General features: G+C 38.7%; 2 protein-coding genes and 1 pseudogene across 2 annotated transcripts in view; 1 reads left to right on the top strand and 2 right to left on the bottom strand.

The window, feature by feature from the left end:
* Positions 1–5,417, top strand: part of LOC130685752 (compound eye opsin BCRH2-like) — a 50,736-nt gene extending 45,319 nt beyond the window's left edge. Inside the window, exon 6 of the transcript XR_008999661.2 lies at positions 5,406–5,417. The gene's annotated coding sequence lies outside the window, so the exon portion shown is untranslated. The remainder of the gene's footprint in view (positions 1–5,405) is intronic.
* Positions 5,418–5,427: 10 nt separating this feature from the next.
* Positions 5,428–6,114, bottom strand: LOC132088331 (larval cuticle protein 65Ab1-like). The gene is made up of 4 exons (XM_059497000.1): positions 6,106–6,114; positions 5,961–6,028; positions 5,812–5,874; positions 5,428–5,725 (listed from the first exon to the last, which is right to left on the bottom strand). The coding sequence occupies exons 1-4, from the start codon at positions 6,112–6,114 to the stop codon at positions 5,428–5,430; spliced, it is 438 nt and encodes a 145-aa protein (XP_059352983.1).
* Positions 6,115–16,869: 10,755 nt separating this feature from the next.
* On the bottom strand, positions 16,870–17,395 carry LOC130685708 (uncharacterized; annotated as a pseudogene).
* Positions 17,396–17,425: the final 30 nt, after the last annotated feature.

Below are 17,425 nucleotides of genomic sequence, written 5' to 3'. Positions count from 1 at the left end.
GGAACGAACCTGAAAAGTTCTCGCTGTCTTGTTGGTGTGACCTCTTGCAGGTCTATGATGTTGTAAATTTGTCCGTGTAGGCAAGTCAAAACCTGTCTCGCGTGTCGCGTGAAAATTTCCTTGAGCTCCGTCACAATTTCCTCTGTCGGCTTCTTCGTCTTCTTCGTGATCGGTGCACTGGCTTTCACCTCCAGAATGGATGTCAGGTACTTCAGAAGTGTCTTCGGTTGTTTCCAATCCGTCAGTGTTAATTTTTCGGCGTCGTAATTCCTCTGAATGTCGCGCATCAACGCGACAAGGTGATCCCAGATTTTCGGGTCGCTCAATTGGAAGTCCTTCTCCCTCTCCTTGAGGCTCTTGATGGCTAGCAGTAGGAACGGTAGCTGGCTGTTCGGTAGCTGGAAGATGCTGTTCCTTTTCGTCTTGACTTCTTGGAACAGATTCTGGAGATTGACGTTGAGTTGGTCTTCCATTGGTTGTCTTCTTTTTTTGAAAAAGGGCCGAGACGGTGTTCAAAAAAGCGTTTGTTGGGGAAGTGTTTGTGGAAACGGTTTTCTTGGGTGAAAGATGGTTTACTAGTTGGGCTATGAAGGAAGGAGAGTTTCTTACAGTCGAGGTATCAGCTTTACGTTGGGCTCGTGGTTTGCGAACGTTTGAAAGGTCTACTGGCTTTATCAACTCATACGCAGAGTTCGATCTTAACTTTCTTGGGGATTATCTGGAATTGCACTAGGCTTCAAAACAGGAGAGGCAGATTTCCTAATAGTTTCTGTTGCCTTTCTCGAAGTTTTATTACCCGTAAACTTATCAGATCCAGCAAGATTTGAAGTGGAAGTTTTATCAAAATTAAGAGTTCTGGCTACAGCTTCGTCAATTTGAATAACTGGCTCAATAGGACTTTTAGTAGCGGATACAGGTGTGCGAAAAAGTTTAGGCCTACTAGTAAAAATAGTATCCGTCATTGTGGGTGAGTTCGATAGATCGCTGCCACCATTATGTAAAGCATTCTTTTAGCAATTGAAAGAATGAGTTTACGTTATTAAACACAAATTGTAATAAGAAAATGAACTCGGAAGGCGTTACCACAATGCCAAATATATTTAATTCTAATAGGCCAAAAAAGATATTAAAAGAATACACAATTATACGATATAAATGGGAAACGGAAATATAAAATGGAGTTATGCGAATGAAGTCTTACCGTCACCGCCGTGGCGAAGATAAAATAGATATGATAGATGTTATACGGAAAAAATAAAGATAATAAGTCTATCGGTCGCACAAGAAGCGACGAGAAGCACTCACAATAATTATTGAATCAGATACAAATTTAACTCTAGATTTTAGGAAGTAAACAGCACTTGTAGCACTAAGGATGAAAATTAGAATTGGAACTGGAACTAAAACAAGGGAGAACTGAAGAGAATTGAAGAGAACTGAAGAACTGTAGAACTGAAGCGAGCGAGCTTATGGGAACAAAAAGGCATTCTTTTATACTTCCACAAGATTGAGAGAAACATAGCATTTCCGTCAGATGACTCCGGATGCGGAATGTCGCACACGCATTTCTTATTCATAGAAATGCATGGCGTGACGTCCTACGCACCCAGCACATCCAATCAGCAATAAGCAGGATGTAAAGTATAATATAAAAATAGAATTCAAGGAAATGTCAATGACACTTGAATTACTATAGTTATAATGTATACTTTAAATATAGAGCATAGTATATAATTTTAATATAAAAAAAATAAACAATGAAGATAACATATAATAAAAAGTTGTATTTTGGTGACTTCATTACACCAGACACCTAACAGTTTCTAAAAGGGACTATTTGAATTATGTGTCTGTATTTCTTGCTATGAAAAACATGCATAGTTTGTGGACACTGATCCATGGTAAGAACTGGGACTGCAAAAAATGTGTTTAGCCTTCTAGCAAGATTATAAATACAATCGATATTAGGAGAGGTAGGGCGTGGTTGGAAGAAAAAACTCATTTTTGTTTCCCATGATGGCAAAAATCGTCTAACTAAGCCAAAAAGTATATAGATTTGTAGCCAATTATCTTAGCTACATAAAAATAATTTTTTTGGTGTAGTTCGGCACAGTTGAACATCTGTTATGGGTAAAAAACTGGGGGTACCCCAAGATGTATCAATTGCCAATCCTTCTGGGCAATTGAATCAGGGCGTCTGGGCAATTTTAACGTGTGTTTTCCCATAAGGAAGCTCCCATTTTGATGAAGAAACCAAAATGACGATATCTCAGCATCTGGGATACGTAGTTTGATGAAATTTTACAGTAATACAAACTATTTTTATCTTTATTTTTAAGATATTTTATAAATTTATGTAGTAACTACAGATTATTTAATGAATTTCGGTAGTTTCGGCTAATACGCTGCATAGCACTATAACACCGTTGCCAGACTACAGTAAGGGCAGAGTCATAGAAACCTGGTTCCTCCACGCTGTATGGTAAATGCTGGGACTCGAGGTTGAAATTTCAGCGATTTTTGTGGGCGGAGCTCGCAGCGTTAAAGAGCCATCTGTTGAGTAGATTTACAGATATCATGATTTCCTATAGTAAAAAGGTAAAGAGGCTTCATGTTACAACAGCAGAACGGTATAGTGGATAGCACTCATGGTTGCAATGCGGTAGAACCGAGTTCGTATCTATTATCAGTCTTTCTTTTTTCACCTTTCGTAACGTAAGCTGGCTACGCGCGGCGCTAGGTGCCACTTTCCACTGTTTTTTCCACTCATTTTAATTCTATATTAATTACCAAACAATGGAAAGTGGAGCACGGTTTGGGATATTCGGCCTGTCTGGCAATTTAGTTTTTGGATCAGGAGGTATTGCGCAATGACGGGCCGTTTTTGTAATACGCGATGCTTAAAAGACACGCTTGACTTGGCCATCCGACTACTCCAAGTACAAAACGCTGGAGGTTGTTCTACACCTGCTGATTCCTTTTCAACTTCCCCCGTTTTTGCGCGTCTGCTATGATTGGCTGTTGAAATTTTGGCAGGACACAGCTCATTGGTTGGTTTTATGTAGTACTCCACCAAATCCGCTAGGTTCGCTTTTAAACTGCCAAAATTCAACCACGAGTCCCAGCATACCCAGACAGGCATTTACAGACAGCGTGGAGCAACCAGGTTTCTATGACTCTGGTAAGGGCATGGTGTGCTAGCATGGTGTAACAACTCTCCATTTTAAGGCCTATCTCGAATGAAGCCTGTTTCGGAGGAGATGGGTGTGGCCTAATTGAGGTTACATATAGCCAACGCCACCATCGGAACTACTTAGGAACTAGATCATTCACCAACGGTTTGCCATTTTATTCGCACTGGAAACGTTAATGGCGTCGTGTAATTAACGCTTTGATAGTGTTCTTCGAAAAATGGCAAGTAAATTGTACCTCGTCGATGGTTGTTAAACTCGGGGTAATCAAGTAAATGGCTCTGCAACACTCTTCCATCCATAAAGGATAATTTCGATAAGTAGGAAACAGTTTTCCCGAAGAAAAACCTTCTAGGTATATTTAGGTTATGTTGTCCCTGTGTGCTTTCTTATCATTATTATGTCTTACTCGCAGACCCTGCTCCAACAGCCAGAGTAATCATCAACCATTGGCAACTTTGAATACTAATCCAGGTAAACTCCATACGTAAATGATGATGACCTTTTCTCCTATCTGTATGATTTGCTAATATTCTCATTTGTATCCTCTCCCTCAGTTGAGAAGAAACATTTTCATTCAAAATGGAAGATCATGTGTTCCATCCACTGATCTCTAAACGAATAAGACCACCCAGTAGCTCACATCTGATTGAGGTGATGGGCATACACCAGCTTATATTTCTTTGGATCGGGAAAAATGCACTTGCCTCCAGTTGTGTTAATTGGTATACATTTCTAGGAAACTTTACCAAATTATTTATAACTTGTCTAATTGATGCCCTTGCCCAACATCTAGTGCCAATCGTGTAATTACCATTTGACTCAAAATGTTTCTATTCATTCTGAGACGGAAACTCCAGAGCCTGATCTCTATCTCAATCCCAAGGATAACTGTTTGTTGAATTATGAAGGTACAATAAGTTAAGATTTAGATCCCATTGAATCCAAGTTGATAATTTATTACAATTTAGGCATACAGTACAATTGAATACAAGCACAGACTCCACGCCACGTAGCCGAAATCCGATCGAATTCATAGGCCTTACACCAACTGATTTTTCTTCAGATGAAACAACTTAACCTGATTGAGACTCCAGTAAGATTGTGGCGATGTTTACTTGGAATTGCCATTATTTTAATATTCTGAACAAGATAATTTAAGAAACATCCCTGACAATATAAATCTGTCTGAACAGAATGCAAAAGTAAAAAATGTTGTTCATTTTTATTTCCTTACGGAGCGTCAATAAGTAATGAAGTACATAAGCAACGCAGCTGCTAAATCAGGAAAGATAATTCTGATACGTAATGAGCAATGGGACAAGTCCCTTGTTTGGACTTTTTTAAGTACGTGCAGCCCTTACCGTTTACCTCAACATCGGCAAGTAGGCGTCTCTGACTATATGTAACGTAGACCACAAACAGGCTTCAGCCGAGATAGGCCGTTATAACGAAGAGTTGTTACACCATGCTAGTACACCACGGTAAGGGGGACTCGCATACGAAAATCGCATTGGAAAACGGTGTTCCAATTGCCCCTGCATGGGTCTTTACGGAGTTTTAATGTTTACAGGATATAGAAACGAGCTAGGAAATATATCGTGATTTTTAGTTGGGAGGAAAAGGAGGAACCTTTCGTTTCACAGGAAGCCAGTAAATAGAAGAACGTAGGTATGGCGTAATACAAATCTATCTGTTTAATGTTTAAGGCGGCTAAAAGTATCCATTAGGGTGCATCTTAATAATAGAGGAGTAAAGTAATAAAAAAAACGAGATCTACATCATAGCTATTTTCGTTATTAGTTTATTTCAGCAAATTCCCTATTTAATACCAAGGGTTATTGAAAGAGGAACCTTGGACTCGACACTTAAAATTTTAATCGTAAACCGATAATCGAACATGACCAATAATTTTGATTAGTTACTACATTAAGCACTTTTTTAAGTGCTTATCTCTCCGTCCGTTTCTGCTCAGTATCCAGCATGGTTTCACATCATGTTGCACCTACATATAAGTCAGTCGTATCCTAGTATTCTTCCACGACAAATCAACGCCGAGCACACAGCATCGACGCAAAAACCCAATTTCATGAAGAACTACATAAAATTGCAAACGAACACATTTGCTAGAAGGTATCGGAATTATAATTCCACATTTTTACATCGAAAGCAACAGAGGCGTAAGGCATAGAAAACATGACTTTGAATTATTTAATCAACTGAGGGTTTCATTAATTTAGTAGATCTTGTAGCCTTTGCCGTTGAAAGGGATATGGACAGGGGCGTTTGGAAGTTCGTATTCGTGAACAGGAGCAACGGGCAAGTGATCTCCTTTGGGCTGGAAACCGACTTCATCAGCGGCCCAGGTCAAGGTGAATTTTTGGTCTTCAGAAGAAACCCAGTAAGAAGACCCTTTATTGGTGTTGCCTAGGATTCCACCGTACGATCCTTTGCCGTAGGAATCGTAGGTGACTCCTTGCATCTTCTTCTGGACCTGAGACTCTTCACGAGTTGTGTAGTCAGACTGGGCGTAGCTGTAGGTGAATAGAATAGAATTTAATTTTTTAAAATACGAATACTTTTAAACTATACGTTGGTGAGTATAAGGTAATGCGCCTACCTCCATTGGCTGCTGCCATTGAGGTTGCGCTCGTCAGATTGGCTAGTGATGGTAATGTCGGCGTATTTGTTATCCTTATTGTAGATTAGTGCAGGGTAGGTTGATGAAGAATATTTTGGTGCAGGGTAGCTTAGGCAGGATAGCTAGAAGCTTTGTATTCCGGTTTGTAGCTGGATGGTACGGCGGCAGCAACAGCCAAAAATGCGGCGACAAAGAACTGTCGGAAAATCGCGGCATTAGTTTTAAGTTCGGAGTTTTTTCAACTATAAGTAGAATTAAAAATAAAAGCCTTACCAGCTTCATGTTGTACTTTGCAAGTTGCGTAAACAACTGATGGTTTTTGTTCTCCGTTCCTGGGCTTTTATAGTCATGTGGATGGTAAATAACATGCAGTCGGGCATCCAGTTGACCTAGTTGTTTTGGCTGCTAGCTTTCGTTCAAGTTGTATAGGTTTGGGCGTTGTGCAAAAAATTTCGCACTCTCACTTTTCACACTAACCACTTCATAAAAATAATTCCTTTCCTTACGATAATCTTTCCTGCAATACCGTCCATATTTTCACGTTTAATAGCCAAACTTCAGTCAAAGGTACCAAAGCGTGTTAATGCATTGTATAAAAGTATTGAATTTCTTGAAACCGGGCATTTTAATTTCCGGTGCTGCTTCAAAGTGAACGTCTTTGCCGAAATCAAGAGAAAGGTTGTTAATTCCCCAAGAAACAACAGCAAAAGTATAGGCACACGCACGTCGCTATCGCTGCCTATTCGCTGCGTGCAATCACTGCATTGCAAGAGCTATGGCCTGGAATGTAAACCATAGGTAACCACTAAAGGGCCGTGACCAGACTTGCCGCGATCGCGATCAAAAATTGATCGCCGATTCGACCTTTTGAGAAAGATATCTTTTGAGAAAGATCGGAGATCGGATCGGCGATCCCAAAAAATTGATCGCGATCCGATCGTTTTTACCGATCAAACTTTTCGCCATCTAGCTGTAGATTTTGCAGTCGCATGTTCTCTTTCACTACTATTTTTTTCGAAGTCCAATTGAGGGAAACTGTTTAGTGTTAACCCTCAATGGCTCAATGAGCAATTTTCAGCGTTAGATGTCGCAAAAAAATGATCGGTAAAAATGATCGGCGATCGAGATCGGAAAATTGATCGGCGCGGCAAGTCTCATGTTGAGTACTGTTGAGGAGCTGAACAACTAATATCTTGAATCACCATCACACAAGCTTATGTAGTCGACAGAAAAGGGTGTGTCGTTTCTTCAACCTACATTTGAAAGCGATGGTCACGGCCAGACTTGCCGCGCCGATCAATTTTCCGATCTCGATCGCTGATCCGATCTTTTCAGTTTGATCGGATCGGGCGATCCGATCGAAGTGCAAAAGATCGGATCGGCGATCAAATTTTGCCGATCATTTTTACCGATCATTTTTGGGCGACATCCAACGCTGAAAATTCACACTGTTTAACGAATGTAGCATTGGCTGCCACAGTGACAGTCACTGACGGCCATTGAGGGTTAACACTAAACAGTTTCCCCCTGTGGTCCAAAGGGATTAATAATAGTTTCAACCCGCAGCTTTGTTCAGCCTGACTACACTACCCGTGAGGAGTCTCAGGTCCAGAAAAAGATGCAAGGAGTCACTTATGATTCTTACGGCAAAGAATCGTACGGTGATGTCCTAGGCAACACCAACAAAGGATCATCTTACTGGGTTTCTCCTGAAGGCGAGAAATTCACCTTGACGTGGATTGCTGATGATGCCGGATTCCAGCCCAAGGTTGACCATTTGCCAGTCGCTCCCGTCCACGTCTACGAGTTGCCAGTTGCTCCTGTACACGAATACGAACTTCCAGTTGCACCTGCTCTCCCTTATGCGCGCACCGGACTCGGATATTAAGATATAAGTATTTCGTTAGTGATGTCTGTGTGATGCGAACTATGCAGGCCTAACTTATTAATGTTCAAATAAACTGATGGAAACGAAACAAATTTTTAACATAAAATCTTGTATCATATTTCTATTCGAATTTCGAAAAAAAGTTAAATCATCAAGTCGTTCGGTAATTAGACAAAACATTTTCCTATACACAAACAAGACATTAAAGAAAATTTAGAACCGGTGCCCCTGGCCGGTAATACCTAATACGACTGTTCCCACTTTTTTTTCACATTTAGAATTAACCCTGCAATGTGCGTGCGTATAATAAAATATCGGTAAAAAAAATTTGACCAACGTAAGAGAAGATCGATGTTACGCCTTATTTATCCTAATTTCCTATGACTTTGTTCTTTAACACTTCACAACTTGCTCGATATGAAATTTATTGCCTGGCAAGGGAATGTCCTTGGATGTTCTACTGGATATAGATATGTAAGTTAAGTAATAGAATGAAACTGTTAACAGATACATAGCAGTTTTCGATATTGATTTGGTTTCAGCAACACGGTCAATTCTGATATTAACGTTGTCTCAGAAGACGTCAGACAAGGGAAAACGACCGTGATGGATCATTATTGCATTGTAATTTATCCAATACAGGAACGAGAAGGGCCGTGAAAATCTTGTCTTATCTAGTCTGCTTTTGGCAATATGGTTGATAAATATTTAATTTCATCAATCAAGTTTTGCGTAAGTTGCTGGAATGCTTTATAGGCTGGTGCGGAGTAGGCTGGTGCGGAGTAGGCTGGTGCAGCGTAGCTTGGAGTAGATTACCTTGGTGCAGGGCATCTTGGGGCTGGTTAGCTGAAACTTTGTAGCTAGAAGGTGCAGCGACAGCAAACACAGCGGTGATGATAAACTGTAAAAAACATTTCAGTATTAGAATAAGTGAAATGAATTTGATGATTTCTTGTTGCTCACCAGCTTCATGTTGAATTCAGAGGAAATCATTTAATGAACTTTATTTTATTTTATGTATGAGTCAAATCATCAGTGCAATGGGATATTCAACGATGGCCAGTTAACCAGGTTGTATTAATATGGGATATTATATGCGACTTGATGCATGTTATGACGGTCTAATTGCTTTTGTACTGGATCTAGCGCTTTAAGACTTGGAAGTTCTAACAGCTAGACCCTATAGTTGGACTAATTTTATAGGTCGCAGCAGACAATGAAACTGATGCAGTAGTGATGGGGAAGAAGATGGCGATTAGTATCAGGTACTATTACTACTAGTCAACTTGTAAATCATGCGTGTGTTCTGATTCAGCGTAATAATTCAAATAAAGTTCATTAAACCAATTCCTCTGAAAGCCATTTGAAAAAACTTAAAATGCGTCATTGTCCGGGACTCCCGCAACTTCTTACAAACGCAGTTTTCGTGCGGAAAAAAAAGGTATAAAATACTTGTGTGCACCGCACTCTATTGGAGCCGTGGTGACCTCACTATCGCGTGATCCAGTTGTGAATCCGCGGTTTATAATTGGATCCCGTGACCGACACGTCTCCCGTGACTTGAATTTCCCTCTTCTATGTCATAGTGACGTTCCACTACCTACGCCATTACGGAACCCTGATTAGCCGGCCAATCAGGGTTGTCCAGCAAAAACGTAGTGGGATAACACATGGCATGATGACGGAAACAAACTCATGCATAAGTTAGGTGCTAGTATAAGTAGGTTAGTTATTAGCAATTGGTTGGGTTGGTTGTTAGGTGCAACAGCCAACTCAAATTTTTTCGATTTCTTATTAATTATTCTTATTAACTTTTCCTACATTTCTTGGCTAAACTCCTTCGAACTGTCATAAAAAGGTCCTTTTGCTAGGTATTGCATATTCTTTCGGGAATTGCCGTCGGAATAAGTAGTCGGAATAAGTATACGATTTAAAAAAACGCATTGTGTTCATGCCTAAGCCAAAACGATTGGTTTCAATTTCCTGAACAAGATATATAACACATAATAACAATTACCAAGCGTTTGCGAAGAAGAAATAATTCGCGGAGGATTCGTCCAGCATCATCGCACCGCCATAATAATGAAATGATGACATCCATGTTTCTTCCTTCCGAACCGCTCTTATGTAGAGAGATGAAAGATAAGGGGCCAAAACCAAAGATATACGTCTTACATAGTATAACTGCTTTAGCCCAAAATGGATTAGGCTTTGTTCGACCTCGTTATTTTTCAAACTCGGCTGGGTAAAGTACTTTCAATCCATTTCTCAGATTTTCAGATTTTGTACCCCAAAAGATGCAGGCTGTTCAGTCAGCTACAAGTCTTTTCATTATTATTATTATTTACTTTCTTTATCAAATCAGTGGCTCATGTCTCTGTCACGTACTTTTTTTTCTATAGTAAGTCGGGCCACCATTTTTTTTTTTGTTTTATTTATATCAGTTCCCAAAAAGATGACAGGCGAAAGTCAATAACTGAAATCAGAGGATAACCTTATATTCAAGAGGGAAAACAATATGCAATGGTAGTATTACAGTGAAAATCTCTTCATGTTTGCCGACTATTGGAAGGATATAGAAAGAGAAAATCCAAGTGGAAACAGGGGCCACAAAAATTATAAAAAAAGCTATAGTTCAGGAAGAAGAATAAATAATGAAGAATGTCTTGACGGTTGGAAAGAAATGGCCGACAAATTCGTTTACCTGCATCACAAAAATATTTTGTGAGTTATCGGTTACGAGGAGGACGTCGCTAATGGATGGAGATAATGCTCTTCCCCCTGATGGCCACGGTGTTTACGGTTTCACAGAAATCATTTAATTTGTTTTTGTTCCGATATTTTCCTCCAGAACCGTACAAATCAACTTTATATCAACATTGTAATAAAGACTACAACTACAAGGGTCCGATGCCAAATGCATCGCAAGTTACTTATCAAGTTGCCAACGACATCAAATTTGTATACATGGCAAATAAATCACCAGTTGTATCCAGGAGGATTTCAACATGTTTTTTACGCATGTTAATGATCAAAGTTTGCCTTCCAGCTTTCAAATTTCTCGAAAAAAAAAGGAAAGGAAGAAAAGCCAACCACTAAGTGTGAGACTACTCTACTAAAGTATTAACAGGGGATGACTGCTGTCTAAAACATACAGAAAGACTTGTATTTGGCATCCGGGGTGTTTTGGTTGAAGCTGCGACTTTCAAGGATGTGGCTACATTGCATTATTGTGTTTTCTTTCCTGTACGGATGTGTGGCATTTGCATTAGCCTACTGGTACTAACGTTTGGGAGGGTACAGGCCGTTTCAGGTATTAAACCAGAAACTTTCATCTGGTTGTCAGTAGTGGTAGAATTGTTAAACTATTTGGCGATAGATCGCGACTCTTCGTCTCGTTCGTTACACAAACACGAATAGGGAGGATACAACAAAATGACAGTTTTAACCCTTGACCAGATTAGTTTCGAAACAAGTTTTTCTGTCCGGCTTTTATGTCGCTTACCGCTGGAAAACCCAAAACTGATTACCAAATAACACAAGTGGGAAAATGTACGTTACTCGTGGGGTACAGAGGCATAACATTTGTCTACTGACGAGTTGGTAACGCATCTTTTCCGAAAACTAAAAGAAATTGTAGTATCGGCTGCATAGGCCTACTGCATTTCGGTTTCTATTTATTGTCGAGTAGTTTGACTTGTTTTCCTCAAGTGGCTTTGTAGATTGCGAGTCAAACAGTGGCTATATTTACGTAAGAAACTATTCGCGGGATCACCTTGCTTCGTTGCCGACGGTACATTCAACCACGTGGAGCTAAAGTTAAGAAAAACATATGAGAAATATATTACATATGTTAGACGATGCGGATGAGCCGCAAAAAAAAAAGAACAATCACAAAGCTTCACAAAGAATTGCTTTAGCCCAACTCGTGTAGAAGGATAATCTTTTACCTGTTCGAACATGGGACATGCTATTTTATATTCATTTGCATCCCCAGACGACCAGGAAGGTTGGTGAAATAAACCGTATGGAACTTGAATAGTGTAAATGGGCGTCCACGTCTGAAAAAATTAAAAGAAGAAACGAAAGGAAAATTACGATAATGGAGGATCAGCATTCATTTAAGTGAGAGCGGGAGAGGGCGCATTTATTATTGACATCTTAAATTGTAGCAGGAATTGAAAACGAAAGGCAGGGTAGAAGAGAATGATGGATTGACTGGAGCAATCTACTAAATAATGTACAATATGTAACCATCAGCCAAACGGCAATAAAACACTATCTCCTCATGTGTTCTACCGACATTAATTTTGTGAAATATTTTCAATGTTTTACTGCTTTTTGTGTTATACCGAAGACTGAGAAAAAAATACGAAGGCAAAAGAGAACGATGTTGAATCACTTTACTCACCTCAGTCGACCATAGGATCATTGAATAATTGGAATCGTCTGATGAAGAAGAAAGAACTCGCCCGTCAGGTGAAAAGGCAAGCGAAAAAGCGTAAACCATCGATGCGCACGAGGAAGAATCCGGTATTCTTGCGCATTTTCCAAAGGATTCCAAATTAAAATCTGTCCACCTGCAGTGAATGAAAAGCAAAGAATAAATATTATAAAATTATACAATAATAAATACTAGGGTAAAAAGGGAAAACTTATGAAATGCTATTTCAACCTTTCGCGTCTTACGATATTAGATTGTTGGATTTTTTTAAATAGATATCACCATCCTTCAAGTTAAAGAAAAACATTTTTATTCCTTTTGGCTACCTCAACATCTCTACCTAAGTATTCTTCTTTTAAAAGGGATGAGGAAGTATGTAAATTCCAAACTGTAAAACGAAGAAAATTTTGGCAACTCGTCACTCTTTATCTCGAGAGGTTTACTGCTTGTACTGGAACTAATTTAAAAGATTTTTTTGGAGCTTGAAATAACACAGCAATGACCATGACTTGCAAGCTTGGGTACGAGGGAAATTGCCCTGGATTATATGATTACTTTACCAAGCAAAAACGAAGTTGTTGGGCGGTTTCCTTTCAGCTTCGATGTTTTCTCTCGGCTTTAAGTTTGGACACCAAGCAGAAGAATAAACTCCATTCAGGAGATTCCGCGAATTGGTGCTGTAAACGGACACTTCGCTGTCTGTTGACCAAATCTGTGTTTGCAATCAACTTTAAGGCGAAAGTTTACTTGCGTTAGAATTTGTTTCTGTCACTCGTTGTCTCTTATCGTGCTAATCATTCTTCCAAAACAAACAACTTTACCTTGATATCATAGGATGGTGTACAAGAGGCCAAATTTTTTGTGTTTTCATTCAGTGCAAATCAATTATCCAGATCTTCAACAAATAAAAAGGGGCATATAAATCAGGATTAATGTAACACATTTTTTAAAAGAAAAACTCACATCATTTTTTTTGTATTTTCGAACAATTTTCGCACTCAACTTCACTGTAAATCTTTTGGTACTACCAAATACCTACCAAATGGTAGATAAATGGAAACAGCTACCATTTGGCGACCAGAAAAGTAGAAGTATCTGCCAGATTTCAAAGGTCTACCAAGTAGCTACCAACCAGAAGCAGCTACCACGCTTTTAGTGGGATCTACTAGATACGTGGTAGATGCATCAATCAAACCAAATAGAAATCCCGGTTTTTATTAAGGTATTTGCCTGTTTATACACAGGCATTCATATAAACAATAAAACAAATTTGAAATTCCACCGTTTATTTCCTTGGATATACGGCTTATATCCAAAACACACAAGAAAATACAAATATTCTTGATTGGAGGGAATATGTGGTTCCAGTTCAATCTGAAGGGTCAGATGAAGATTCGTCCACAACATAATTGCAAATATCAGTTTGTAAGGTTGAAACAGACGGGCAAACAATGTTTGGGATCTTAACTACAAACATATCAAAAAATTTGTAGAACTGCCTCAGAAATTTAGGATACTGCAAGTTAAATGCGTGGAACGACGCGTAGAGCACTTGAAAAGCATGGGACAGGTCACTTCCAAAAGGAACAAGCGTGAAGTCGAGAACCACGGTGTAGTCCATAACGCTTTCAGCGGAGCCGCGGCAGATGATAAATGGCTGCGAAAGATGCTTTGGCTTCTTTTTGATGAAATCGTCCAGGGAAGCATTTTCCTGTAAAAAACAAATTGATGTTAAGATTAATCGCAATGTGATGGTGTAGTTTCTAATTACCTTGAGATACACGATGAAACTTTCCAGAATGTCTTCAATCGGGGTATTTTTAACTTTACCAACGTCAGGGGTAAGTTTGATGAGGTAGTACAGCCCGGCAATTATCCCTGAAAATCAAAATACGTACTAAAGCCCATGCAATATTTGAAATGTGAAAAAATTACCTTTAGCGTTGTTTTTTGGATTAGGTTTGATGGATAGCTGTTTCTCCTTGAGAGCTCCAATTTTCATGATTTTGGGTAGATATATCTGACTGAAGTTCACGTCAAAACTTTCTGAAGAAGGATAACGAAGCCTTAAGTCGTTGACAATCTAGAATAAAAATATAATTAGATCATATATTATAACATATTTAATGTTAATTTACGAGTTGGCCTTTCTCGAAGTCGACAAAGCGTGGATAGGCGATGAGGTAGTCAGTAGCAGACTTCAGTACTTTCCAAGCTCTTCAAAAACTGCCTACGATGAAGTGCTATCCATAAACCGTGAAGGAGTAGCCAATAGTGAAGGTTGGTTTTGCGAAGGAGCTAGAAACTGTGACGAGATGTGTGGTAACTTCAATGATTTAACCAGTTTCCTAAGCTTAAGTTTTTGTCCAAAGCTCAAAACCTTCATCCTCTCAATGTCATCCTCAGTCATCTCTAGGAGAGCTTCACCATTAATGCCATTATCTAATAGAGAAAATTACTAGACAACATAAATGATATAATACAACAATTGTAATACTTACCAAATAACTGATACACAAATTCTTCGTTGTATCCTTTACTCAGTAAATGGTCACTTAGTGCAGCCTTGCTGAGCGTTTGAATGTTTTCTGACATTCCCTACAAATTTCGCCCTAAAACTAAACATTCACACTACACTGAAATTACTTCAAATCCAATTAAAAAATGATGGAACAAACTCACCTCCAATTATGAGTTGCAAAATTCAGCCGAAGTGTTTGGTCCATACGCCGAGATGAAAGCTTAACGTGTACTGGCCGCAAAAAATGGCGTGGGTATAGATAGAGATACACTTAAAACTTAAAACAAAAGAAGCGCACTGGTCGCAAAAAATTGCGTGGGTGTAGATATACATCAGTGTTAAAACAAAGGAAGCGCTAAAGCGCGGGATGCGTAGAAACCAAAAAATTGAAGACAACAGTTTAAGAAAGCATGATCCTGTCTATATATGGTAACTTAGCAAAAATGTGCCTCAGTAATTTACAGAAAGTGGGATGGGCCGACAAAGGTTTCTGTATCATCTCCAAATGTGCGCAAAGCCAAAGTGGCTCTATTTTGTTAGTAAATAGATTCTTGAATATTAAGTGAACTATAATGCTCCCAATAGAATAAAATTCAAGGACAACAACATCTTGCGAAATTGCGTTTTAGCCATCATTATATACTAATCTGGTTAAAGATGTCCTACCAGCCATGAAATAAAACACTCTGCCTGGCAGTTAGTGCCAAATGTGGTAGACTGACATCTACGATACTGGTGGTAGATATATGGTAGATATGTTGTACCACGTTGGTATACGAGCTACCACATAAAATATCTACCAAACCATGTACCATCGTAAAGGTAACTATATCAATTAAAATGGTAGTCGATTGAACAAAAAATAAAAATACAAAAAAGTCTGTATTTTTCTTCGTTCTTAATCGATGATTTTTTAAAGTGTAATTCTATATTTATACGTTAATAGATATTAGAGGTAAGTAGACCATAGTTTTCTTAATAATATTTCAAAAGAAAAATAATTTTCCTTATTCAACTTTCAATAGCATCATTTATTCTGCGAAAGTTGTTTTTTGGGGCCAATTTGTACAAACGGCAGGGGTGATGTTGGACACCAAATAGGCGTGCATGGGATGGGCCAAGTCTAAGCGCGAAAATTTAAAATTTTGAAATTTAAGGAAACATTTAGAATATAACATGACTAAGACAAATCAGAGAAAAAAACTTGAAAAATTTCTGTTACCAAATTATCGATTCTGTCTTGGCTCCACCTCCTCCTATGTCTTCCTTATCAGTAAAATGAAATTTTTCAGGTATAATAAAAGTATTTTATTTCACGTCACATCCTATTAAAATTACATTTAAATTGTTCGCTAATTTAGTAGTTAATAGTATGAAAAAAATTCAAATTTTCATCCAACACAATCTACCTCTTTTGACCACGTCCAAAGTGGTACAGGTGTCCGTACAAAGTCACCCCGATTTCGTCGAAACTCACCTCAAAATAAAAACGGTAATAAATTCTAAACAAATTATATTACATCTCTGAAAAAAATTAAGGGGGTAGCGGATACGTTGTAAATTCAGTTTTAACAAATTTTATTTATTTCGCGTAAGTAGGGTGGTACATAATGGGGTAAAACCAAAACTGTCCAAGATGGGTCCGGTCTCCCCTACATTTAAAGAGTTTTTCCCACAACTCAAAGATTTCGTCACATCGAGGCGTTCAGGTTATTTTAGTGTTGACGGGTAACATGGCAAGCCACGTAATGCACGTATATAGCAGGTTAAACGGATGTGGCAAGCCAAACACGTTCCTACCGGCTGGAACCACTAATGGTCCGCTTGCAGCCCTTATCAGATTTGTCCATTTGATGATGTCGTTGACGGCGGAGAGTCGAATGTATGGCTTAGACATGTACAAATGGAAAACCAACCGCTCTGTTTCAACAGACTTTTTCTTCTTTTTTTCTTTTTTAACCACTATGTTAACAGTAGATCACAAATGTTTAATTAGATGAAAGGATAATGTCATTTTTCAGAATTAACTAGAGCCGAAAAATTTTTTTTGGACAATCCTTAGCTTCACTACTTCTAGCATCAATCAGGCGCCAATAATAACAGACCAACAACCAAAAGACTGAATCAATGTTTTTCACTTACGAAGAAAGCAAATGAAGCCATTAAGTTTTGTTTGATTGGATTTCATTCAATTTGCTCGGTCAAATTCAAAAGTTGCTTCGTTTGAAAAAGAAGATCACCACCTGGATAATTCCAGACAATGACATCCCCTTCTAGGCAGCCAGCAGCCAACTGGGTTCCATTCTCCTGAAATAATCGGAGGGATTGAGTCTTTTTCTTTATACAACAAACAACTTAACACGGCATTAACGAGAAACATATTTTCATTGAAAAACATCATCTCGTTCTACCTTCACCATAATTGTTTAACGTGATGGTATTTGCATTCGCTGTAGTTAACAGCGCGCCGACGGGAAAACTAGAAAAGGATGTGACTCACGCTAAATTTTAGTGTCACAATTCTTGTACCATGTTGAGTTTGTAATTTGTTTTGTTGTTGCTTCCAATTAGAAAAAGGAATAGAGCCATTTGCTGCAGCGAAAAAAAATCACTGCTCCATCATATAACCGCAAGCAAGAACCGTTTTTTTTGGGTGGAAGCAACTTCTTGTTCTTGTTGATGGTGGTAGTTCTCGTGGTGGCAGTGACATTGCCACCGCCTTGAATTTACCTAAATTGAT

This window comes from Daphnia carinata, chromosome 9 (genome assembly GCF_022539665.2).
Source record: "Daphnia carinata strain CSIRO-1 chromosome 9, CSIRO_AGI_Dcar_HiC_V3, whole genome shotgun sequence".
Lineage (NCBI taxonomy): Eukaryota > Metazoa > Arthropoda > Branchiopoda > Diplostraca > Daphniidae > Daphnia > Daphnia carinata.
This window is presented reverse-complemented; position numbering and strand designations above follow the sequence as displayed.

Excerpts from the sequence above, each read along its gene's own strand:
- LOC132088331 (XM_059497000.1), bottom strand. Across the intron at positions 5,875-5,960 it reads TACAAACCGGAATACAAAGC|CGCCGACATTACCATCACTA; the intron begins TTCTAGCTATCC and ends GGATAACAAATA. Across the intron at positions 5,726-5,811 it reads AATGGCAGCAGCCAATGGAG|CTACGCCCAGTCTGACTACA; the intron begins GTAGGCGCATTA and ends ATTCACCTACAG.